Source organism: Sparus aurata, chromosome 21 (assembly GCF_900880675.1).
Source record: "Sparus aurata chromosome 21, fSpaAur1.1, whole genome shotgun sequence".
Lineage (NCBI taxonomy): Eukaryota > Metazoa > Chordata > Actinopteri > Spariformes > Sparidae > Sparus > Sparus aurata.
The window spans coordinates 26898911-26924655 of NC_044207.1; the positions used below are offsets into that span (position 1 = coordinate 26898911).

General features: G+C 45.2%; 1 protein-coding gene across 3 annotated transcripts in view; it reads left to right on the top strand.

Moving 5' to 3' along the window:
- Positions 1 to 25745, top strand: part of epha4b (eph receptor A4b) — a 99102-nt gene that overhangs the window by 60089 nt on the left and 13268 nt on the right. For all 3 annotated transcript variants that reach the window (XM_030402081.1, XM_030402080.1, XM_030402082.1), the window contains exons 11-13: positions 14852 to 14919; positions 15527 to 15652; positions 15904 to 16089. In XM_030402081.1, the coding sequence (XP_030257941.1) occupies positions 14852 to 14919; positions 15527 to 15652; positions 15904 to 16089 (380 nt within the window). The remainder of the gene's footprint in view (positions 1 to 14851; positions 14920 to 15526; positions 15653 to 15903; positions 16090 to 25745) is intronic.

The following is a 25745-nucleotide window of genomic DNA, read 5'->3' on the forward strand; positions in this document are numbered from 1 at the left end:
TGCCTCCCAGCATCTGTGTGTGTTGTGCGTTTTCCCCGTGTTTTAGTCTGCAGCCTAATGATTCTCCAGCCTCACAACCGTCTTCTTCGCCGAATAGCTGCGGGGCCTTTGGTTTCGCGCCAGTTTCCCGTGTGTTTTTCTGTGTTCTGTGCTTTTAATGTGGGAGTTTCGGTGAGAAGTCAGCGTGAAGTTGTTCCGTCTCTGCTGTGCCTGTTTCTTTTTTTTTTCCTGTTTTTTTGTTTTCTTTTTAAAAAGGCGTCTCATCTGCTGCGCGTCTCAGAGTCCGCCTTTATAGAGTACATCTGTTGTCGGCGCTGGAGATATGCAGCGGGGAGTCGAGGGTCGCAATCTGTTCGGGGGAAATCTTAAAATAATAATACGTGATTAATGTGTGATACCTCGTGAAAAGTAAGATGTAGTTGCTTACTAAAGTGAGAGCCTCTTGTTGTTTACTGCACAAGATCAAGCAGAAATCTATTGATTACCATCTTGCAGGCTGGTTCAGTTTTCACCCACGCCCCCAAAACAAGAAGAAAAACCTTTTCCAAAGACCGTTCTCACGGGCGTAGTTTTGTAGAAAAACAACCTTTGTCGGAGGAGACTTTTGAATAATAAACAGCGAAAGGCCGAGCGAGAGAGAGAGGCACGCAAAGGAAAGTGAGATGTCACTGTAGCGTGGCTGATTCTGGCAGAAAGACATCTCATTCTCAGTATTAGAGAGCGCTAACAGCTTTACCTTTTCAGCACAATAGCACGTCCTGTCGACGCGCGTGTAAGCTCCTTTTACCTCCGCAGCATCTGTTGAGCAGCCCAGGGTTATTCTTAAAAACTTAATGACACAAAAGAGGAGAGGAGGAGGAGGAGGAGGAGGAGGAGGAGGAGGAGGGGGAGCGTGCGCTGATGAAAACACGCTGTTGAGAGGAGTTAAGAGGTTGGTGGGAGAAAGAGGCTTGTGAGAAAACTGAAAAACACTAATTGAGTGTAATGTGTGTGTGTGTGTGTATGTTCGGATTTCAAAAGGAGATGTGAGAAATTGAAAATCACAAACACTAAAGGCTTAAAGTAAGAAAACTGTGTGAGGTTTTTTTTTTATTTCTTTAGCCCAGATTTGGGGAAAGAATAATAAAACTGGTTTTGCGCCACGAAATAATAAAAAAAACGGAGCTGGAAAAAAAAAATGGTGCCAATCGGTAATAACGCTGAATTTGGAACTAGGAACCAGCCAATGCGTTCCTCCCCTGCGGGTGGTGTTGGTCTGCTTGCTCGATAATAACACTAATAATGATTTGGCTGCCTGGAGATCCCGTGTATACCGATCTGAAACAAAACAGCACGGGGAGGCTTGCGTGTGTGTGTGTGTGTGTGATGCCACGACGACGACGACGACGACGGCGATGTGTGTAATATCATTAGACAGATTTGTACGTGTTGCTTGGATGCCGGCGCTTTCAATTAATGCTGCTAAGCTGTAGGGTGTTGCCGAATACAGCTTTGTCTGCAGAATGCCTCGAAAGTAGCTTCGGCGAGAGCGGTGCAATAATAATAGCAGCCAGTTGCCGCAGGTGCAAAACTCTTTCACACGGGCGTTATGCAAATGAGCAGATGTTCAGAGTGGGACTGATCAAATGTCCTATAAACACCAGACAAATTGTTTTGGTTGCGGTTTTTAAAGTTTATAGCACGTTTGAGGAGCTCTGTCGGGATCTACACGTGTGCGCACACACACACACACACACACACACAGAGAAGCGATGGTGACCTAATCAAGTCCCGTCTGCGTAGTAACATCATTAGGGGGATTAGTTGCACACCGATCTGTTAGCAAATATAAAGATACACTTCACTTAATGATGCAGATGACATGATCCTGTTTTTCTTTCCGTCCTCTCTCGTTTGACCTTTTCACCAGGTTGTTAAAAATCCTGCTACATTACACCAATTACTGAAGCCCTTTCCTCTCCTTTCCTTTCCTTTCCTCTCCTCGTCTCTCCTTTCCTTTCCTTTCCTCTCCTCTCCTTTCCTCCCCTCTCCTCCTTTCATTACCACTCTCTTTAATGAGCGGGGAGCTAAATGAAATGTTTCCAAACAGGGTGTTAATGAAACATGGACAGATTTATTAGTCATAACTCTTCAGCTAATCATTTCCCCTTCCTAATAATTAGCCCGAGCAGAGTAAATCTTTTTACGCTGTGGTCAGAGAACGCTGAGCCGGTGCCAGCAACCGCCGTGACGATGAGAGAGGGAGGGAGGGGGGAAGAGGAAGAAGTCCTACTCATTCCCGACAACACCCAGAGTTTTGCTCAGTCCTCTTTTTTTTTTTTTCCATTTTGTCATGCTGTTTTGACTCTTAATTAATTATCCACAATCAGCTTTTATTATACTCGTCGTTTATTAGCAGCCGAGCAGCGAAAGCCTTTTTGTTTTTCAGCCCGCCGAACGAGGCCTAATTCTGCTGTGAAATAATGAGACTGAATTTAATCCATTGATTTCATTCCCAGTAATTATTTTTTATTTAATAGCTTGATATTAAATGGAATCACCATTATGACGAGTAATGATGAGAGCTGATACCCACAGCAGGGTGTGTGTGTGTGTGTGTGTGTGAGGTGGGATTGGATTGAGTGGGGGGGTTTTGGGGGATAGATGTGTCATTTCATTATGTCATGCTGGAGGGGTGACTAATGATTTACTGATTTCATTTTTCTAGTCATTCTGATTAGGCGGTGGGTAAAATAATGTGCAAGCGACAGGAAATGAGAGAGGAGAGGAGAGGAGAGAGAAGAGGAGGAGTGTGAAGGAAAGGAAATGAAAGGAAAGGAAAGGAAGACACCGTTGTATTTTTTTTTTTCTCTCTCTGAATGAATGATCCGGCCCTCTGACTCCACCTTGTCTCCGGGTGTATCAATTTCCACTCCCGTCTTCCGGCCCGGCAGCCTAGGCCCTCTATAATCCAATAAAAGGTGGTCGGTCATATAAAACAAACTGGGCGATACGAGGCGGCTCGGAACTGCGCGCACACACACACACACACACACACACACACTTTATTAGCTCTCCTCACGTCTCAGGTTAACATTAGTCCAAGGTTATTCACTCAAACGGTCTCTTATCTCGCCTTCTGTCTTTCACATCATCGTCCACGCACAACTCTGTCAGCGTCTGGCCCGTCTCTTCTGTCCAACTTTGTTTCAAGGTTACTCGCGCATCCATATTTACTCTCCTCGCTCTCCTCTCCTTGTCTTCCTTCGGCGCACGCTTGCGCTTTTTATCCTGCCCTCGCCCTCGTTTGATCATCCATGGGCCCCTCGTCTCCTCCGTCACCAGGTGTTCCCTTTGTTTTCCCTCACTCTGCCTCCACTTTTACTTGTTTTCTCCCCTTCTTCTTTTTTGTCCTCTCTGATCCACACAGAGGCTCGGCAGACACTTTTTTTTTTAAAAGAGAGAACTTTTTGTGAGCTGCGGGCTTTAACTACATGATATCCCATCTGCGTCTGAGGCGGGTCTTTCTCTTTATTTCACGGCGAACTCGAGCGACAGCAGGATGACGGAGCGCCAGGTTCTGATTATCACAGGAAGTGCAAACCGAGTGCAGGAGATGTTGTCTCCCGCTCCTCGTAGCCTGGAGTTAGACTGAGGGGGAAATGGAAACAGCAACAGAGCTCGAGGCTAAAGTACCGATAAATGAAGACTTGGCATAATGGTGACAATATCAGGACGAAGGATGCTCTGTGGCACATTTTCTAAACCCTTAAGAGGATCGTTGAGAAGATCTCACTGTCGGGCTTTTCGTACAGGATACAGGTCAACACTGCATTTTGACTTACTACATTACAACTACTGTATCTGTAGATCTCATGACTCTAGATTCAGAATAGGCTTCTGCGCATACTAACCCCTTAAGGAACACCCTTCGTCAAAACTAATAGTTTTTTTGCTAATAGTTGTAAGCATCAGATCTCAACAGTATATACTCACTGTTGGGAAGCTGAGACTGTCGTGATTATTTTAAGCCCAAAAAAGTTATTTCCAGACCATGTAATAGCCTTCTAAACTCACCATGACACAACATTAGAAAGAGCCCTCTACCGCAAGAAGCAAGAATGCCTACATACCTTCGGAGTGTTCCCTTTTTCCACAGCTACAACGTCATGCCACAATTTTTTTTTCATAGTTCGCCAAGAGTCCATAGAATGGGAATATCCATGTCATTTTACCAAAAACTAGCTACAAGTGTCGAACCATTAAGAAACCCCAGGGTCTTAGCTTTCATTTGAGACCAAGATTATGTTTCTAGGTAAAAGGGTTCTCAAGTTATAAACCTTTGAATCTCAGTAGGCGCTCTTGGAAAAAAAAGGACCCAAGCAAAACGCACAGACATGCCTTTAGAAAACAAATTGGGAAAAATCTATTTTTTTGTCTTTTGGCTTCAAATTTTGAGACCTGTGGCTATGGTCTAATTGTGTCTGCTGTGTCCATAGACATACCTGAACCTTTATATCTTAGTCAGTTTATTGACATTTGAATTGGACAGAAATCAAAACCTGTGTTCCAACCTCTGTAACTCTGTGTCAGTATATCATAGAATCACACTTACACTTCTAGAAAAAACTTGAGGGTGTTACCTTTCCAATGGTACCAAGAACATCTCAACATCTGAGTCTCAAACTATGTGGGAGCTGTCGTGCTTTAATTCCGGTATGTCGTTTTGGAAAAAGAACCTTAAAATGGGGGCGTTCATTAAGAGGTTAAGACATGAAAAAATAGAGTTATAACTGATCCAACGTCGATATTGGCCAGATGTGGGCGGGCTGTTCTTAGTTGCCCATGTACAAAAATGTAAAACGTCACGGTGGTGGACTCAGTGCATTCTTATCCGCAAATATCGTAGGGGTTTTGCGAGAATATAAACATAACAGAGCTCACTATCCTGATGACTTGGAGGTAGGATATCAATCAGTACGTTTACATGCACAGCTTAGTCAGATTACAGTCATAGTTCGACTATGCTGCTCAATCGGACAACTGCAATTATCCGAGTATACATGCCGGTGAGAAAATCGGATTACTGGCCGAAAGCATGTCATACCCCGGTACGCTAGGTGGCGCTGTACCCATTTCAACTAGTGTTAACGGCGCACCTCCGGCTGACCTCTTTACGTCACCAGCTGCCTCGGCATTCAAGAAAGATGGCGTACGAAGAGCGAGACGAAGCTACATCTTTGTACACTTCGTATATGGTGTACATGATAATTACACAAACTAGGTACACTCTGGCGCTCTTTCTTGCGGTGATTTCGGAGGAAAGCCACCACCGCTGTCGCCGTCCGTCTACTTCCGGCTCACGGCCCCGGGGAAAAATCTCGCGCCTGCGCAGAACACAAAATCCGATCCGATCCGCTGGAAACGTATACATGCAGGAGTAATGCGACTTTCAATCGAATAATCTACATGGTGTAATTCGACTATGAGAAATCCGATCCGGTCCGATTTTAGTCAGACTAAGGTGTATACATGCATCTTAAAAATCCGTTCATAGTCAGACTAACGCAGTAATTCGGTTTTCTTGAGTGTCATGTAAACACACTGAATGTTTGCACTTGTGCCGGGTGGTATATCGACTTCTTAAGGTATATTTTCAATTGAGACAGAGGATGGATGGAGGATGAGGGAACAGCGCTTGTTTCCACACAGTTTGATGTCGCGCTAAAAGAACCCGTCTCCTCCGTAAAAGCCGTGCCAGTTCGCATCTCTCCTCTCTCACACGCTGAGCACCCACTCGCTCAAAACCTCCCCTGCACTACTGAGGGAGATACAACACCCGTGCGATGCAGCTCTGCACCTTGTCTGTGTCTGAAGTGAATCCATAGTAGCAGTCCATGGTGTGAAAGTGAGACAGCAGCTGGATGTGATTATAAAAATGGAGGCCGGTGAGAGTTCAGACGGTTCACACACGAGATATTCATAACGCTCTTTTATCAATGCAATGTGCTCAAACAACTTTGATAATAAAAGAAAATCTGCGTTTTCTTCACCACTATGTTCATTTTAAAAATCGTGGATCACGACTTTTTAAACTCCCCCAACACAGAACTAGATTATCCTCAAACTACAGCAGACATCCTTGATACTCTTTTACTCCTGATATAAGAGTGGCCTGTGCTGCAAAACTTCCAACATCTTTAGCACCAATACAATGTGCAAAAAAGTCATCATACAGCCCCGCTATTGACTTTCGCTATATGAATGCCACTTTGACTTACAGCTGAACATGAAGCCCACTTCGTAGAAAACACTGTAGATTCACAGTGTGTTGTGTAAATGAACAAGATGTGATTTTTGATCTGCGTCTCCCAGCCCTTGTTTTGAGCCGAAGTTACTGTAACTTGACGTCTAAAGTCGACTGGACCGCCCAAGCTGTCTGAGTGGATCTGAGTTGAGTTTGTTTCTGTCGTGCTGGAGCAGCGAGGTGTCTCCGCACGCTGGGAGAGGATCTAGCTTCCTCGTTGTGCTCTCTGAGAACAGTGAAAGAACATGACATCACTTGTTCTGGGTCACCATCACCTGTTCTCGTCGTTTATCTCTCGCCATTTCCTGCTGATGCTCTTCTCTTTGTCATCAGCTCCTAATCTGTAGATCAGCTCTGTCATCCTGTTCTCTTACAGCACTCTCCTGCACAGGGAAGGGGCGGCCATGTGCTGATAGCGCTGCACTTTGTCGTCGCACCGTCCTTCTTGATCCTCCACGTCTCCACCCCTCTTCTCCTGCACATGTAGCCGGCGTCCTGCCCCTCTTTTGTTGCCTCCCTTTTTTTACTCACTCCATCTCTATTTAGCGCTCTTTCTTCTCCCAACATGTCTCCTTTCTCTTTCTCTTTATCTCCAGCTCCTATTGTTGCAGCACACAACAAGCCCCCCCCCCCCCCAACCCCTCCGCTGCGCCCACTTCCCTTATGTTAACCTTCAAGTTTCTATTCCTATGGCTGCCTCCCCTGCTTCTCCCCTCGCTCTTCCCCTCCATCTGATTGCTTGTTAGTTGGTATGCAGGCTTGGACCCCCATTGTGCGTTCTTGCCTGTCAGCACTCTCTTTTTCCATCTCCCTCCCCACCTCTCTCTCTCTTTCTCTTTCTCTCTCTCTTCCCCCTTTTTTTTCTTCCTCTTTCCAGCTCCTGGTATCCACTCTCAGAAAAAAAAAAAAAAACAGAGAAGAGATAGAGGATGGGGCCTGTTTGGGGGGGGGGATGGAAAAGAGAAGGAGGAAAAAGAGGATGTGGGTTATCGGACAAGGGAATGTATTCACTTAAAGGCAGAATCAGGAAAGAATAAAACACCCCGAAGAGATAAAGGGCAGCGAGTGAAAGGAAGAGAGAGGGGGGGGGGGGGAAACAGGGGGGAGGGGCCAGGAGCGGTGATAATATATGGATGGAGTTTCTATGAAGGTGCAAGCTTGCTAGCGGAATGACAAATGGGTCTCGAGTGACAGAGTATTATATTAAAAAAGTAAATTGATATGCAAATGTGGAGTGTGTGGCTTTGGAGGACAGGGATAGCCTGTTGTCCTCACTGGAGTGGAACAGAGAGAGGCAGAGAGAAAGGTGAGAGCCCGGGTGTGATAGTGATATCGCAGTTCATTAAAGTGTGTGTTTTTGCGCGACTGGTGCAGGTGTGTGTACTTTTAAACCTGCGTGAATGTGCAGCTGCGCGTGTGTGTGTGTGTGAGACGGGTGGGGGCGTATTTACTGTACGACATGAAGTACAGTGCAGTTGGACGGCAGCTAAATGGAACAATGATTCCTCCAGCGGAGACAGATAGTGCGAACTTCACACTGCAGTACGGCAGCATGAGGAGGCGGCTACAGCGGCGACGCGGGCAGACTGCTGTATCTCATTATGAAAGTGTGTTCCAGCTCAAGAGTGCAGCAAACAACGAGCCACTGAACCAGGTTATGTGGTGATTTTAACTGTTTTCCTGCACAAAAGGATTTTTCGTTTTGTTTCCATCGTAGCTTTTATTCAGATGTGTGTCGTTTGGCATCCTGGTTCTGCAGCTAATAAGGAATAGAGGGAATGGGCATCAAGAAATGTATGTTAAACACCTGAGTACTGTCGGGCCTCCATCATATAAACGATTCTGCAACCGTATCTCAGACGAAATATGCTCTTCATGCCTTTGCCGAATACATATTTGAGGAAACGTTCATGTAGCTGCCTGGATTCATGAAAGGAGACGTTCCATGCTACTATTCAGATTCATAATATAATATTTGGATTACTATTAGAATAGGTTTACACACTTCAATGCAGCAACGTACTCCCCTTCTGTGTGAAATGCTGCTGTCTCTTTAAGGCCACCCAGTCTCTTCTGATTGGTCAGCCCACACATGCCTGACCCAGCACTGCTAACAACAACAAAGCAGCTGTGCTAAATTTGCAAAACTAGCCATGAGGCATTCATAGTGTAAGTGCGTGACACGGTGATGTAGTGTGATGTCACAAAGTCACAGAATTAAAGGTGAGACTTCTGATTGGTCTGTCGGTGCAGACCGATCTATTACCTGCAGAAGAAACTATATAAAACACTGCAGGGAAGGAAAAAATAAAGAAGGATAACAGGTCTCCTTTAACAGATTAATAGAATAAATATGAGGATCTGAAAGTAAAATTACTTCTAATCTATTTTAAATGCTAAAATAGATCTAAGATCTGCATCTCAGGAAGGGAAAGGTGTATCACACACGGAAACTGAGAAACACTGACTGATCGGGTTGAACCTTGAAATTGGGGATTAACAGCAGAAATTACCGATTTGGAGCACAGCGGGAGAAAGGCTTAAAAATGGGGAGACTAAAGTGAAAATCATGAGTGTTGGCAGGTCTGTCAGGGACCCACATGTTGTTAAGGTTAGGTTAACAAACTGGCCCAGACTACGCGACAAAATACAGTCAGACGTGAATAAAGATGACAGTTTAAAGATCCCCTCCGCACATGTATTAAGACATACTTAGAAAAATTCTAATATGAGTCTGACCGGGTTTTTGCAGATGGAAAAAGTGTAATTACTATATTAAAATCCTCACAATGGCACCTACTCCTTCTCACTTATTAAAATCCAGAATATATGAATACATAAAAGTTTAACTGCTGGACACAAAAATGTCTCCTACTTCACTCTAAAGTCCGTTCTCAGTGTATTTGCTATCGCTTCAAGGTTGGAAACGTGGTATTCAATAAACCAGCACAGTGTGCTTGCTTGTGAGCGACTGAGCCAAATAGTCACAGCAAAAATGTTTTGGGAAGGTGTTCTTAAAAGAGTCCAGAATCTAAAATGTTCAGTCATCCAACCTTGAAACAGCAGCCTGCTTGATGAATGTTTGATGACCACACTGTTGTGATCAGTAAAGCTAATAGTAAATGAGGACAGGATGGGACTGAGTTCATCATTAAGGACTTTTGAATTCAGTCGTCAGAACTATCAGATGAAGCGAAAGGGCGCCCCGGTAGCCCGACTGTCAGAGTGTCTGCCCCTTGAACTGAGGCTGAGGCTGGACGTTCCATCGAGCCCAAGAAAGACGTGATAAAAACTCTTCGCTTTGAACCACAAGAGGCTGAGAGGACGTCTAAAAGGACTCTCGTTTTGAACTCTGTGAGGATGACACACTGAAATCACCAGCGAAGCTTTAAAAAGACTTCGCAAAAGCTTTCATTCTAGACGACATTTAAACTTTCAACAGAGACAGTGAACTGACATCTTCTGCTAAGTGAGTTAGAAGGTTAAAGAAAAGATGTTCTGGTTAAATCTCGACAGAAAGTCAGGGCTGACTTTTCTGAATAAAAACCCTTTATCAACGTAAGCTGAGAGCTTTGAGAGCCTAAACATGACATTCAAATGCGAACGCTTCAGATGACCGGTTTGTCATTTGTGGATAGTGACAGCGAGTCTTTTTTAAAAAAATTTTTTTTACATATTTTGTGTTGGGTTTACATTTGAAAACATTGCATGTTAAGGGGGGTACACACTACAGGATAATCGGGCCGATTTTTGTCCCGATTTCCCCCTTACGATCAAAGCCAGCAAAGGCCCGATTATCTGATGTGTGCAAAGGACATCGTGTCTGATTTTCCTGTAGTGTGGGGTGTGTTAAGAGTGATTTTGTCCGGTCAGATCCGCTCGGAAGGCGTCGGAAGGTCAGATCGTAAATAATGAACATGTTTAATATTTGCGACTAGAAATCCTGTAGTGTGTGGGGTGTTACGAGCAGAGCCGAGCACCCACAGTGTGTGATGTCACGTATACCGGACCAACAGCCAATCAAGACGCGAGCTGAGTCAGCTGTGTTTTTCCGTCAGCCTTTTATTTACCGGTAACCAAGGTTACCCGCAGTACCGGGGGCCAGAGCGCACAGCGCTGCTCTCGAAGCTATCTGTAATACTTTTGACAATTTTTTACTCACCTCCAACTCGCGCTGTAACGCATACAGCCCACACTCTCGCCGTCTCCATGACTTTTTCAGCCAGTAATAGGCCTAAAACAACCACCACTGCATCTTCCGGTTCGTCCGCCATGTTTGTTTCAACTAAAGTCACGTTTGACCACGCGAGATTTCGAATATTGTGCGTGAAGAACCTGATACTCTGCTGAAGAATCGGTTAGTGTGTGGTGTGCACTACGGAGAACACCACACACTATATGATCAGCAGAGAGAGATCTTGTGCGATCTGTCTTTTGTTATCATCAAGTGTGTGGTCTCCTAATCTGTGAAGATTTGAAAAATCCTGTAGTGTGTACCCGCCATTAGCTGAACGCGTACTGTATTCGTGGCAGCAGCGTTTCCAGCAAAGCATATCTGCGAACGCTTATGCCTATCAGTGAGTGATACTTCAGAAGTCAGACAATTAAAAACTGAAGAGTTCAGAAAAGATGGCAAAACAATTTTTTCATCTGTCCTCAAGTCATAAACACTGGAGAGAAGACTATTTAGTTCAGGCTTAAAATTGGATTATTAGAATTGTTTTTCTGATTTTTTGCCTCTCAGAGTTCGTAAATTACCATTTTGCATCTGAACGATACAAAAGAGGAGAACAGGTGATTGGTCCTTGCCTGTTATCAAACAATAACTTTCAGTTTTGGCCCTCAAAAATGTTCTAACCAGAAGTGGAAATGAGAATAATACATATAAATGCGTGATTACCCTATGACCACGATTTGCTCTGTTGTATTGTTTTTGTGTTGCCGCCTCACGTTTCCATCTGCGAACGTGACAACTGAATAAAACATTTAAGAAAGACTTCCCCGCCATCGGGGGAAGATGGCTTCCACATTGTCCTCCAGAGTCCAGTTCCAGAGTCGTTAATAGACGAGTTACGGGTCAGCCGCGTTTAGCCGAAGGTTTTACATAAAATATCTTTCTCAGACACACACGGTCGCTCGCACAGACACAGCTGTCGCGGGGGGAAACAAAAGCCACAGCCATGTCAGGTTTCGGTGCCATGTTTAAGTCTGCAGCGCTAATGATTCATGACACCTCTAACTGAAGAGGAGAAATGAGTCGCTCTGTAATTACTATGGAAATGTGTTCATTTCCCATCAGACACACACACACACACACACACACACACATATGCAGCCACGCACCCGTGGAGACACAGGCGCTAGCACAGATACACATCCAGCAGTGATGGAGAAGTGTTGCAGACGAGGGTTTGGGTGTTTTGCAGAACGAGCGTGTGTGTGTGTGTGTGTGTGTGTGTGTGTGTGCGCCCCCACGGGATTATCGCAGTCGGAGCAGAGGTGTGACCCATGTCCCTATCCCCCATATGTTCTAAACACATGCCCCAAAGCGCTGTGTGCGAGTGCGAGTGTGTGTCAAGGGGGTAATGATCGTCCCCGGTTGTTTGACTGGCTTGAGCCCAGCTGATAACCAGGTGGGGCCCAGCTCCCCAATAAGCCCCCCGCCTCTTTATCCCCAAACACCAGCAACCGGTCTCTACCCTCGTATGTGCATGTGTGTGTGTGTCTGTGTGCGTGTGTGTGTATTCCCAAGACGGCCTATTGATGTCTGGGTGCTCTCCGTGCGTTCAGCTGTGTAAAATCAACACATGGATTAAACACCAAATGAGTGAGATTTACAAAGCCTAGTGGGACCCCACCTCTCTCCCTCTCTCTCTATCTCTCTCTCTCATCCTAACACTTTACTCTCTTTTTGTTTTTCCTCTCCCTTTTGTTTTTATTAGTTCTGTCTAACTTCTTCTCTACCTCGTCTTTATTAAATCTCTGCTTGCCGTTTTCTTTCACTCCCCCCCCCCCCTTTTTTTCTCCCTCCTCCTGTTGTCCCTTAAATCACGTACAGTCTGTGCTGCCGATTCCCAGTTACTCCTGGCTCTAAGCCCGAATCAATTCATCTTGGAGACGGGACGGACGCACCGACTGGTAGCTGCTTTTACCTGTGCGACGGTGGAAAATAAGAGGGGAGGAGGAAAGGGGAGCGTGTGGTTATTACGTTGTCCTCTGTACTTTGTTTTATGAAACTGCTTTTTACGTTTTATGGTTTTTGTCCTAAAAAATGTTTGTGCCGGATTGAAAAGAGCAGTAAATCTCAGAGTCGGTGTTACGGGCGAGCGCGGCTGTTAAACACTGAAGTGGAAAGATAATATGCTGTCAAAACATGACACTCCAAACTAGGGCTGATTATATCTTTACCCTGATATGAGCCTATATATATATATATCATCTTTGGTCTTGGCTATATCCTGATTGGCAGAAGTGTTGTCTTTACCCAGTTTTAAAGGCTGCATGACAGTAAAGTGATGTCATGTGTCTGTTCTAGTTGTTTTATTACTTCCTTTACCCACTTAGTCATTATAAACATGTCAATGGTGATTATCAAAAATTTCATTCTGTTCATAATTTGTTAAAATCCCCATGAAACAGCTTCTGAAATGCTTCTTGCTTTGGCGTAGTTAAATGTTTCCTGTTAAAACAGGCAGCCGCCAACAGCGCCGGCTGTACGTTACGCCTCCTCGGACTGGCAGCTCAGAGCGAACACAGTCGGACCAGCGAATGCAGTCCTGAAGTGGTTTTCTTGGCAGGTTTGGAACCTGGCAACCGGGGCTGAGTCAGCAAGAACGGCTTACCGAACCTTGCGCTTACTTTAGCGCCAAAGCTACCGCTGTCTGTCTCCCAGGAATCTCTATGAATCACCTCCCTGCTCTAATTGTACTTCCGCCGTCGTTCTCAGAGGCCGCTCGGGTCTGAAGGCGTTCCTTGAGAGGCCGCTGGTTATCAGCACGTTTGTTGGAAGCTACTTTAGCAAAAAGTGAAGCTATCCGTCCAAAGTGGCTCAAGGCTGAGCGGCAGAAAAAGCAGAGTTTCAAAAACCAGTTTCAACCAAATCTCTGAATAAAGCGGTGTTTTTGCACAGAAACTGTTGAGGTCCGGTCACCCTCAACACACTCCTCTGCCGACGCTCCTCTTTTTATATATCCATTGTTGCATCATGAAATAAAGAAAGCATTTATTGGGCGAACACATGTATACATGTCCCCAAGTGCAGGATGAGTCATCAACATTTTTAGTGATTTTCCAGTAAAGAACGCTGAAATAGAATTAAAAATACCTTCGAAGCGGCTTTTCTGCCATTGTTGGGCCTGATACTAGTATACAGGTGAGTTCTGGAGTGAGCTGCACTGTATGTGACACTAAATGCGAAACAGAAACAGCAATTTTGACTCAACGGGAATGTAAAAGTTGCCGTAGTCATCCCTTGCTGGCCCCAAGATCGAGGTATTTCCTCAAAAATATTGCGATCTTTGATTTTGTCACCCAGTTCTAGCATTTATGAAATGTTTTTGAAGAGATTTTAAAATATCAAGATACATATGGTGCATCACAATACAGCCTAAATACATTGCGATATTAATTTAAGTCCATATGGCAACATCCTTCTGTCGACATCCCAGAAAACAGCTTCCCCCTTGTGAGGTCTGTAAAACAGAATAAGTTTAACACTTCCGCACAGCTGGAAGGCAGGCATCGAGTTGATCAATTTGTCAATACTCTGTCTTGATCGTTGGACTGACCCACACCACGGGGTGCGCGCATGTGTGCACCGGAGGAGGGGGATGGATGTTTTTGTTTGTGTGCTCGACCCATGATAATACTGAAAGCCGTAGTTAACAGCCAAAGGGCTCCATAAAGAGGGGAGTGCTTTATGCATGGATCTGCCTCTATAGGGACCTCTATGGCACACACACACACACACACACACACACACACACATCCACTCACTCATTCACACAACCTCAGGGCACAACAGCTTTAGAGGAAATGTGGAATTGACAGGTAGAAGCTGAGACAAAGGGGAATAGGAATATTTCTTACCCTCCAGGCTCGTCTGACACGGAGGAGTGGGGGTCGCGGAGACCAAAGGAAATATCTGGTTGTTCACTCACACAGCTATCGGCCGTGCGCAAGTGTAACATAGGATACACACTTAAGGGTATGTTATCCTCCATAGATGTGCTGTAAAGCCATTCTGGTGTCCGTGTGGTGGAAAAAAAAACAGTCGGTACGAGGAATGAGAACCAGGAGAGCCAACACGAAAACACTACTTTGTCCTGAATGCAGTATATATATTAAAACAAACACGTGGATGATAATATACTACGTACTTTTGGCTCCAAATAGCTCAGAGTGTTCAGTTTTAGGACTTGTGGTTGTTGATTAGGACTCTGGATTGCTTAGTAAGAATTCACACGCGGCTTTTTGGCAGCGACAGGCCTGATTGAGTGCTGACATTTGGTATGTACGACTAGTTTTTGTGTGGTTTTTAATCCATCTGCGCACTTGTTTTTCCAGGCACTGCGGGTATATTAAAGCCAAGCAGGACCCTGACGAAGAGAAGATGCAGTTCCAACACGGCCGAGGTAAAAAAACACACAAAAAAACCCACAAAAAACACACAAAAAACACGCGCACGTATGCTTGATGCACGAATGTTTGTTGCTATCAGAAATGGGAAAGGTTTATTTTTGTCCCCATGTGATGCGCCGAAACTTATTCACATCATAAACAAAGTCAGATGAATCCGAACACTCCAAAAAAGGCTGTTTGCTCACAAACAACAGTCAAACTTTGTCTGCATACCTTCAAAAGTACCATAAGAGCTGAAACGGTGACAGAGCAGCAAGCAAGCGACTGTAAACAAGTCTCCAACCTAAATAAATCACATTGTTTCACACGTTCCTGCACAAATGTTTGCTGGCACAGTGGAGCTCCTTATGGGTTCCTGTTAAAAATGACTCATTTCAACACCATTGCAAACAACAACATAGTTATGTGTTCAATTATGTAATAAATGTCAGTCAAACGGGGCACCCACGCTCGGGCTCCCATCTCCACACGCGTTCGCGTGTAGAGCGATCCGCTTCGAACTTTTCTGAATAAATGCGTTCCCATACAACCTGCGAAAGCAGATTCAGCGCATCTTTATCACTTCTCTCTTCCCGTTCCTCCACCTTTCCACTCATCCAGTCAAGCTTCCGGGCAGCAGGACCTACATCCATCCTCACACCTACGAGGACCCCAACCAGGCTGTCAGGGACTTCGCCAAGGAGATCGACGCTTCCAATATTCGCATAGAAAGAGTCATCGGAGCTGGTGAGTTGGCAGTAAAACAGTGGTGGACTTTATGAACAACTCCAGAGAAACACTAAATCTAACTTGATTTAATTCAAATTACTTAACTGTGGCTGATTTGTACGGAGTCCTTTGAGTCAGGTTCCCAATTTGTCTTATTTCTGGCACAGTAGAGCAGGTGAAATTACATAATTTGGGTTATATAATAAATCTATTCAATATTAGATAATGATCTGTTCACACTCTCATGCCTCCTGTCTGTGTTTTTGTAGGAGAGTTTGGGGAGGTGTGCAGTGGTCGGCTGCGCGTTCAGGGAAAGAGGGAGATCTACGTGGCCATCAAGAGTCTGAAGGCGGGTTACTCCGACAAGCAGAGGCGGGACTTCCTGTCCGAGGCCTCCATCATGGGACAGTTCGACCATCCGAACATCATCAGGCTGGAGGGCGTCGTCACGAGATGTGAGTTGCTGGGACAAAAACTTGACCCCGCCCCGGCGTCTGTGGGCGGATGACGTGTGTCGGTTGTTTGTGCCTCCACATACACCTCTCCTTCCTCTGTCACACACCTGTGTGAGGCGCAGCAGAGCCGTCGCTGATGTAAACACGAGCTGACCCTGGATCAGATAAAACCCAGTTTCCATGGGAACGCGTCGATGACGCACGTCGGTGTGCATGTGAGCGGCGACTGTCCACCTCTCAAGCGGCCACTTGTTTGCCTCACATGATTGTGTTAGGCAATTAGAGCGCGCGCGCGTGTGTGTGTGTGTGTGCGCGTGTGTGTGTGTGTGTGTGTTCGTAGACACAGGCCTGGTTCAACAAGATGGCTGATTTGTTATCGCGGGGCCTCGCGCTCTCTCTGTCCATACATCCCCCTCGTTTCAAAGCACTATCTCACTGTCCTGCTTTCTCTCTCAGTCAGTATCCGTCTAATCTCCTCGTTCAATCGCTTTTTTCTCCTTCCCTCCCTCCCTCAGTCAGTCCCGGTCTCCTCTCATGTCTCTCTGGTGCTCTCTCTCTCTCTTTTTCTCCCCTCAGTCGAACTCGGAATCCATCGCCACTAAGCCGCGTACATTTGAAAACACTTTTTCGACTACACAGAGGTCACAGGCCTAATTTGCGGTGCAGTTTTGCTGTATTTTTTCTTTCAACACAATCCCTTGGAGCTCTTTGCGTGACACAATTGTAGGGAAACTCGTCTTTATGACACTTCAGGACCTTCGTGCACTTATCCTGAACAGATGGTAAACTTTGTTTGGGCAGCTTGGATCTGATTAAATGCTCCGACAATGGCAAATGTCAAATACGCACGTGCTCAAAAGATAATGTCGGATTTTTACACTGTCGTCATCAATGACATCAGCAGAGGCGACGCAGGTCTCCAGTTCAGTTGTTTTTTTTTTTTCAGTATCCAGTTACTTTCAAGGCCGACTGTTGCTTATACACTCAATCCTGAAGGGAGGCGCGCTCTACTGCACAACACATCTATGAGATACATTAGACAATGCAGCAGGGCTGAAACTAGTAATTCAATCATCTGAAAGCAAGGCCAAGGTGAAGTTTGTTTGCCGGACTAACAGTCTATAACCCAAAGATGTTTGGTTTGCTAACATAAGACAAAGAAACACTTCAAATACTCACATTTGAAAAGCTACGACTGGAGAATTTATTTTCAACTTTACAAGATAACAGTGTCGGAACTATGTATTCAGATAGAAGTTTTCTGCTGTTTGCTCATCCAGATTCGACTCTTTTTATGTCCTGTGACCAGCGTTATTTCTCCAAAACAAAAAAGGGCAAATCCTGGCACAAAATGTAACAAAGAAGGAAGGGAGAATTATTACTGTTGTGAAATCCCCCAAAAAAAGGAATCATGCTTCGTCCATGAGGTCTCATCAGGACTCTTCCGATGTGCGAAAAAGATTATTGTTCCCTTTTTTTTTCTCTCCAAAAAACAGAAATGAATTCATGGCGTGCGTCCTGTCACCCAGTTTCATTCGGCCTCTGCTGGAATAAATTAAGTCTGATGTCTGCTAATCTGACAGTGCGTCATGTTGTGCGCGGCGTAAGCCTGCGTTACTCACAGATACCCAAAGTTTGAAACATCAGAAAAAACAGAACTACTGCAGAGCTGTTCTGTTTTGCCCGTCAGGGGGCTGTGTGGCAGTAAATTTGAGAGGACAGCTCTCTCTCACCTCCCACCCGTTCTGTGATGTTTTACTTTACCTGTCAGAACAGGCGATCGCTCAATACAGGTGTTGTCATTGTTGAAGTATTTCTGTTGATGATTCACAGGCAGCACTCCACAACGGTGAAATGAAATGCGGTCTGCTCGTTCGGATGGCAGCCCGACAAAGTGAGCGTAGTGAACGGAAGTGAGCCCCTTTCCCCTCTCTGTTCAGGAGTTTGAGTGTGCGCATTTTTTGCACGTAAACAGTTCTTTTTGCAATTATCCCGTTAAATGTCTCCTTCCCCTCCTTGTTCGTGTTTCTCGGCGCCGCCGCACCGCTCCCTCGTCTGGTCTAGACACCTTGTTACGCAGACGTTTGTTAGAGATCTGAAGACAAGCGAAAGGAAGAGGCAGACAGCCGCCAGAAAAGAAACAGAATTGTAAACATTCAGGCAGACAAATAACACCACCCCCCACTACTACCACCACCACCCTCCATCCCTCATCCCTCCATCCCTCCCTCCAACCCTGTCTCTATCACACACACACACAAAGATCTTCAGTCCATCACACACTGGTGCTCAGTGGCACTTAGTCCGACAATAAAAGAGCAAATGCATATGCATAGGCTTTTATCATGAATATTAATAATTTATAAAGTTAATTGGATGTGTTTTTTAGCCTCATGAATATTCAGCAGCCTGCATATTAAGAATGAGACCCTGCTGCATTTCTTATTCAGTCCCTCTGTCATTCTTTCGCTTTACTTCCTCTCTCTCTCGCGCGCGCTCATTGTCTAAATAATGCGTGTTGTTAGCTGTGACCTTTGGTTAGCAGAGCTGAGGTGGTTTGTGGAATCACAGCAGCAACCAACAAAATTCGAACGCGTGTTGTTGTTTTGGAGTTTGTTTTTTTTTCTTCTTCTGACAGGCAGACGTGTAATTGCGGCACTTTGTCCCCGCTGCCGCACATCACGCATCTGATTTTGAAATACCAGAATAATTTCGGGAATTACTGCCGAATCCTTGAAGTAATTCTGCGACAGAGGACACTGGCGGGAGTCGACAGTGAAAGAGCTCCTGACAGGCAACTTGAACGTGAAAAAAAGGGCGATCTGTGCTTTGCCGCGCTCATGAATATAGAGACATGTTTGTGCGCGTTGTTCTTTTTCCGCGGCGCGTGCACGTCTGCCGTTAAAGAGCGTCTCCTTGTGTCTCTCTTCTCACCTGTCTTCACGGCACATTGAGAAGCTGATAGAGCCCCTCAGAAACAAATCTCACTAGCGGAGCAGTAATTTCACAGGTCACCGCCCAGGGTGGGTATGTTCGAGCGAGGGGTGAGAGTTGAGATGGGTCAATAATTCCTTCAGGCCCTTTTTCTGAAGCACCAGCTGGTCCCTTCACACCGCCCTCAGTCTAATCAGGCGGGCTGACCCTGGCTGCTCTGGGCTCAGGTGTGCTGGATTGGTTTGTGTAGGTGTACAGAGCAGCAGAATCAGCAGTTGAAGGAGTAATGTTGGTTGGCGGAGTTTCGAGGAGTAATTGGTGTTGTCACAGCTCCGCTGTTGTAGAGGTGGTGTAGGTGTCGGCAGTAGATGTACAGTAGATGTGGTCGTAAGAAACAGGGGCAGGTTGTTTTGCTTCCAGCGCATCCAGATGTACAGAATACACGTTTAAATGCAGTGTGTGTAGTTATACAAATTATAGAGAGAGGCAAAACCACAAACGTACTTGAACCTTTCTAAATTCACCTCATAATATTTTGCATTTTTTTTCCCATTTATCTCCTGCTAAACGACTAATAGTGTGCTAGTATACTTTTCTCCCCAAGCGCCACTACTTCTGATGCTACTATTCATTGTGAAGCTTATACGCTCAAACCTGAAGAGGCAAGCGCTGCTGCACAACAGTAACAGCGACCGTACGAGACAAAGGAAAGTTGCAGGAGCGTCACTGTAAAAGCGAGTGCTCAGATGAAGTTTGGGCCATGTAATGTGGGATCATATGAGGTCAGAGCTGATAATTAGTGTGGGAATAAAACTGCATAATGGTGCATCAAAGTCTATAACCTAGGTTACTTCAGAGTTAGCATAAATACTTGGCATAAAAAGCACAAAAAGGTGGACCGACCAAGTAAAAGTCATCCATACGCATCACATCCACACTGTGTCAAACTAACAATATCACGTCAACAATAGGAAGCTCCAGTTTATGTTGGTGTCATTTGTTAATTCAGAAATTTTTTAACAGATTAAGCTCTTAAAAAGTGATGGACATGGATGTGTCCTCAGCATCCCAAGTGTTTATGACTCGTATGAGAAGAAAAACTGTAACTGAACTTGCTTTAAAAATGTTTAAAACTCAACTCAGGGTTCATACACATTTTTCAAGGTCAAATTCAAGCACTTTTCAAGCACTTTTAAGGGTCTTTTTCAAGATTTTCCAGCACCTTTTTGCTGGGGTAAATTGCGTATCTACAGGAAAATATATACTCGTGATTTTTTCTTATCACAATTATGTACATTGTATCATGCTGTAAACATCTAAAATGATGTTTCATAATAGCAAAAACTTCAGAAATTAATTATCCAGTCTGATCCCAATTTTGTGAAAGACACAGAGTTATAATGTCAAGCACTTTCAAGCACTTAAACTAAAATCCAAGCACTTTTCAGACCTTTAAAACACAACATTGAAATTCAAGCACTTTCAAGGATTTCAAGCACCCGTACGAACCGTGTCAACTGATCATCTCAACTCTACAGCAGGAAATGGTGTGTATTAATAAGTGTGTGGATAGATTCGGATTCAGTATATAATGTAAAGTCTGCGGTGGGATTATCAAAATATTTAATAATGGACTTTGAGCTCTGCACTGTAGTGACAAGCACAGTGCAGGAAGCAGTAATCCTAGCAATAGCAGGGGTTCTTGTTTTTGTTGATGTCGTAGAAAAAGTGCAATAAATAATCTTAATCATACAGTTTTATAGTATTATTAGTGGTAATAGTGGTAGTTGTGGTAGCAGTGGTGGTTGTAGCGGTATTTATGTTTATTTTGCACAGTTGTATTTTACATTAGGGAATGTGCACGAGTGCGTATTTTGGCTGCCTGCAATTTCCTTTTTCATTCATGTGCGTATGTGTGTGTGTGTGTGTGTGTCCTCTCCGCTTAAAACCTCATAAGCCCTCAGCCCCTGCCGTGTGCCACTCTAATAACCTACTCTGCTGTCTGTCACCTGATTGTTGCTATTGTCATGCTAATTAGAGCGCCACATGCAGAAAAAGAGGAAGGGGGGGGGAGATCATTCTTTTCTCTATTTGCCTCTCTACACATCAGGAAAGTGCAGCAATCTGCCCCTCCCTCCCTCCCTCCCTCAATCTCCACCTCCCCCCTCCACCTCCATCTCCTTATCTTCCCTTCATCTCCCACGTCCCTCATTTTATCCATCCGTCCTTTATGTGTTTTACAATCGCTGCAACAATCGGCTCATTTGGAAAACCCTCAATTACCGAGCTCCATCTCATCTGCCCACATCTCACACGCACACACACACACACACACACACACACACAAAATATCCCGCTCTACAAAGGTGCCATTAAAACCACGTCTTTCCCACCCGTCTTCTGTTTGAAGAAACTGGTGATTAGTTTTAACTGTGCGTCTTTGTGCGCCGAACAATACGTGTTTCAGTGTTTCCTGTCAGACTGTTTGAAATGATTCAGGGTTTTTTTTTTAAATATGTGTGCAGATCTGGAGATTTGGACCGCGGAGACAAATGGGGACGAGGACAAACAGGGAGGGGACTGTAGAGAGGAAGGTGACGGAGGGCGCGGGACGGAGGCAGGGGGGGCGGAGGTGCGGACGGATGAGATAGGATACAAGAGCGAGGAAATGAGAGACGATGGGGCTCGTGAACAAATGAGGGCAACGAGAGGGGGGAAAGATGCGCGAGGAGATTCGAGGGAGAGAGGGGCGGGCGGGCGGACGGGAGAGGAGGGAGACGGCGAGGAGACAAACGTGAGGAAATGAGAGGAGACGAGAAAGCGAAGAGTGGGGAGGAGAAGTGAAGAGAGGAGAGGAGATAAGGTTATTGAGTTTCTGTCTCTCCGTTTCTCTGCACACCCCCCCCCCGAGCAGCCTCACATGGAGCTTCCCAGAACAGAGATCTGTCCTGTGTTAAAAGCATTGTATCACTTAGTTCGGACCCTTAACATTAATCAATACAGCAGTTATTTCATTTTCTCGTTTGTAGCTCGGCCCGTCTCATTCAATAATGCGGTAATGCGGCCCCGCTAGCTCACACACACACAGATAACCACTCATAATGTAATTGTCCAGATGTATACGGACTCCATCACGTTCGTTTACACTCACACCAACACACAAAAACAGCCCCTCATAATGTGATTTACCACGTACACTGTATATAGGTTGTCCTTATCACATTCATACACGCACAGACACACGTGCGAGGCCCGTTCCATTGGCACTTCTCGCCCTGCAGAGTCAAACTGCGTTGATTCGCGCTTCCGTTATTGGTTTAAACGTGCAGAGTTCTGCCGAGTCGTTGTCGAGATGGACCCTGGAGATAGTCGTCGAAAATCTGAAGGTCGGTGGTTCGATCCCCGGCTGCACGTCGAAGCATCCTTGGGTTGATTGCTGTTTTATCGTTGTGTGAATGGCGGAGCGTAGAAATATCCCTTTGGTTTGAGAAAAGTGCTAAAGTGTAAATGCAAGTCCATTTAGAGTGGGGTCAAAGCATGCAAGCAGGTTGCGGCGATGTGAGATGGACTTGATCATCATTCAGGGACGATGGTTGCCTCCTCTGATCCACTTCGTTATCCCATCTCTTGTTTTTCAAGCAGTAAGCAGTGTTGTAGCCGAGACGACCTAAACCTACACCAGATCATGTACCAGACCAGAGTGTAAAAAGCCGAGACAAGACTGAACCTCTGAGGGATTGAGGCGGAGTCAAGACCAAGACCAGTGCGAGCCCCACACCGCATAACACACTTACACTTTAAAGACGAAACATGCAAACCACAGGCAGTCCTGAAATAAGTCTCAAAGATCCACTTTCACACAAAATACCAGAGAAATGAAAAGTCTTCATTCACCTCTTCTATGACCATGTCTGTGTGAGCCAGTAGAAGAGTCTTGGTAAAAGAATCAAGAAGCATCGCGGAGGTGAATGTTACGTGGGTATGAAATGATTCAGCGATACCTCTGCAGTTTGTGGCCTTGACTGCTCTCGAAATAAATTCTAGGAGAGTCCGAGTCAAGGCCGGGTAAAAACGCGGTTGATTCCGAGACGAGACCTTGGAAGAGTTCATTCTTGAGCACTGCAACAAGTGACGGATGCCGAGCAAAGTCGTGACAAGGCTGGAAAAAAAAAAAATCAATGATGATAAGAAGCCGGCTACCAGCAACATTGCACAGCGTAATAGCACACGGCGCTAAAGAGGGTGCTGCTTTTAAACGTCAATGACTCAAGCGTGTCAACGGTTAAACAAACGCCTTAAAGCCAGCGGTCCTGTTGTAATGGAGATAATGGCGAACCAGCGAATGCGTACAGAAAAGGGCTATAAATGACTTTGTCCTGGGGAGAGCAGAGACAACACTTTGTACTTTCACTTAATGAAGAGCCGTAAAAAAAAAAAAGAGCAAACTCTCTCACTGATCCATTCCATAACACACTCCACCTGGCAGAACATCAATACCCAATCTGCACACACACACACACACACACACATCCATACACTGGGAGGCGTTTTTCTTATTTTTTTTTTAGTGCCGCAAACGGCCGTGTTATTTCTGAAGGCGATGAAAGGCAATAAATTCGAATGAATATGAACGTGATTAGTTAATTATGTGCTTTCAGGAGGAAATTGAGGAGTGCTTGTGAATGTTTGGCGGAGAGGAGCTCCACGACGAGCTGGAGAGGCTCCATCCTGCCTCTGTGTGTGTGTGTGTGTGTGTGTTTGAAATGTGGCTGCCATGTGATGAGGTCGCAAGAAGAAGTGAAAGGGATTCATTCAATCGCTGAGTGTGTGTGTGTGTGTGTGTGTGTGTTTGTGTTGGCAACTGACATAAAGAAACAGAATGATCCAATGTACGGTGCCAGCGTGTGTGGTCGGGGTTTATTGGTAACCCCTGTTATCCTTCAGGGTTGCAGGGATGATTCTATATGGCAGGTGTCCAGATGATGGCGAATGATAGCAAAGGGTGTGTGTGTGTGTGCGTGTGTGTGTGTGTGTCTGTCTACATGCCGGGCTCACATGGTCCTCTAAGCCAGAGACAACGGGATGAATGTGTTTCATTGTGCTTCTCGCTTGACCGCATTTCATACTCTGGGCGGAAAGGTAATATTCTCCTCCACTGGTAACATACTTTACATGGGCTTACACACACACACACACAGACACACACACACAGATGTAGCAAACACATAGTCAAAGACATAATTGGTTTTCTGAGGTAGATTTTAAAGCCCTCCCCCGTTTCATGCCTGTATATTTTTCAGAATATGACATTGAGATGTGTGTATGCTTGTGTCTTCTGTATGAACACACACACACACACCTCCTAAGTTGAGGCTGTGAAGAGTGAGACCTCCTACCTGTCAGGATTAATCGCATCAACTGTTTTTATCTGTCTCACACACACACACACACACAGATCAGAGCTAAAACCAGGTGGTCATCATTGCGCCACCCCTCCCCACTTGCCATGCCCTGAAACCAGCTCTCTCTTTCTCTCTTGCTCACACACACACACACACACACACACATAATGGCACACACACACACACACACACACACACACACACACACACACACACACAACACAGGCCCCGTGTGGAGATAAATGTGACCAGCAGTCCTCACCCCCAGCAGAAGAAAATCCAATTCTCTTTCACTTTTATCCCTGAGACTAATGTTACTGTCAAAGAAGACACCACCACCAGAGACCAGGCAACTCTGTTTGTGTGTGTGTGTGTCTGTGTGTGTGTGTGTGTGTGTGTGTGTGTGTGTGTGTGTGTGCTGCAGTGAGATAGTGAATTCATTTAAGGTGATGTATTGCTGTCTTTACCTACAATCTCACTGTAGGCCTCTGTGGTGTTGTTCCTGCCTTTCCATGACAAGACTTTGACCCCCACCTCCTCCTCCACCTCCTCCTCCACCTCCTCCTCCACCTCCTCCACCTCCTCCTCCTCCTCCTCAATCCATGATCCAGTCTTTTTTCCCTCTTTAATCTTTTAACCCTTCTCTAATTTGTTTTTCATGTTTTAATTTTCCTGTTGAACTTTTCCTTCAAAATCAAGAAGCTTCATTGCCATTAAGTATTTTGAAAAAAACAGAGACAGACAAAAAGTTGTTATGTCTGGGAAAAAGAGGAAGGAAGGAAGGAAGGAAGACCTTTTCTGCAAAGGAAAGGGATTTTGGGCTAGATATGGGGAAATTTAGATGTTTTATAATCTTGATTGAAACTTATTGAATTGGCTAAATATTACACATATTAATTGCATAAAAAGTTGTGATGAATGGGAGAGAGAGAGTAAGACAGATAGAAAGAAAGAGGGAAAGGAAAGGAGAGGAAAGGAAAGGAAAGGAGAGGAGAGGAAAGGAAAGGAAAGGAAAGGAAAGAAGAGGAAAGGAGAGGAAAGGAAAGGAAGAGGAAGAGGAAGAGGAAAAGGATTTTAGGGTAGACAACGGGACAGTTTCATTTCCACTACTTGTTTCGTCTTTCTCGTTGTGGTTTTAACGATTATTCCGTCTCCCTCCGTCTCGACTCCCTCAGTTCCTCTCCCCCACGTCATGCTGCCTTTATCTCTCCCCCAGGTTTTCTTTCCCCCAACATCTCTGAGGTCTGATTGGGGGAAATGTGACCTATTCATCACATCTGACACAGTCTGTGTGTTTACAAGCCATGCACACACACACAC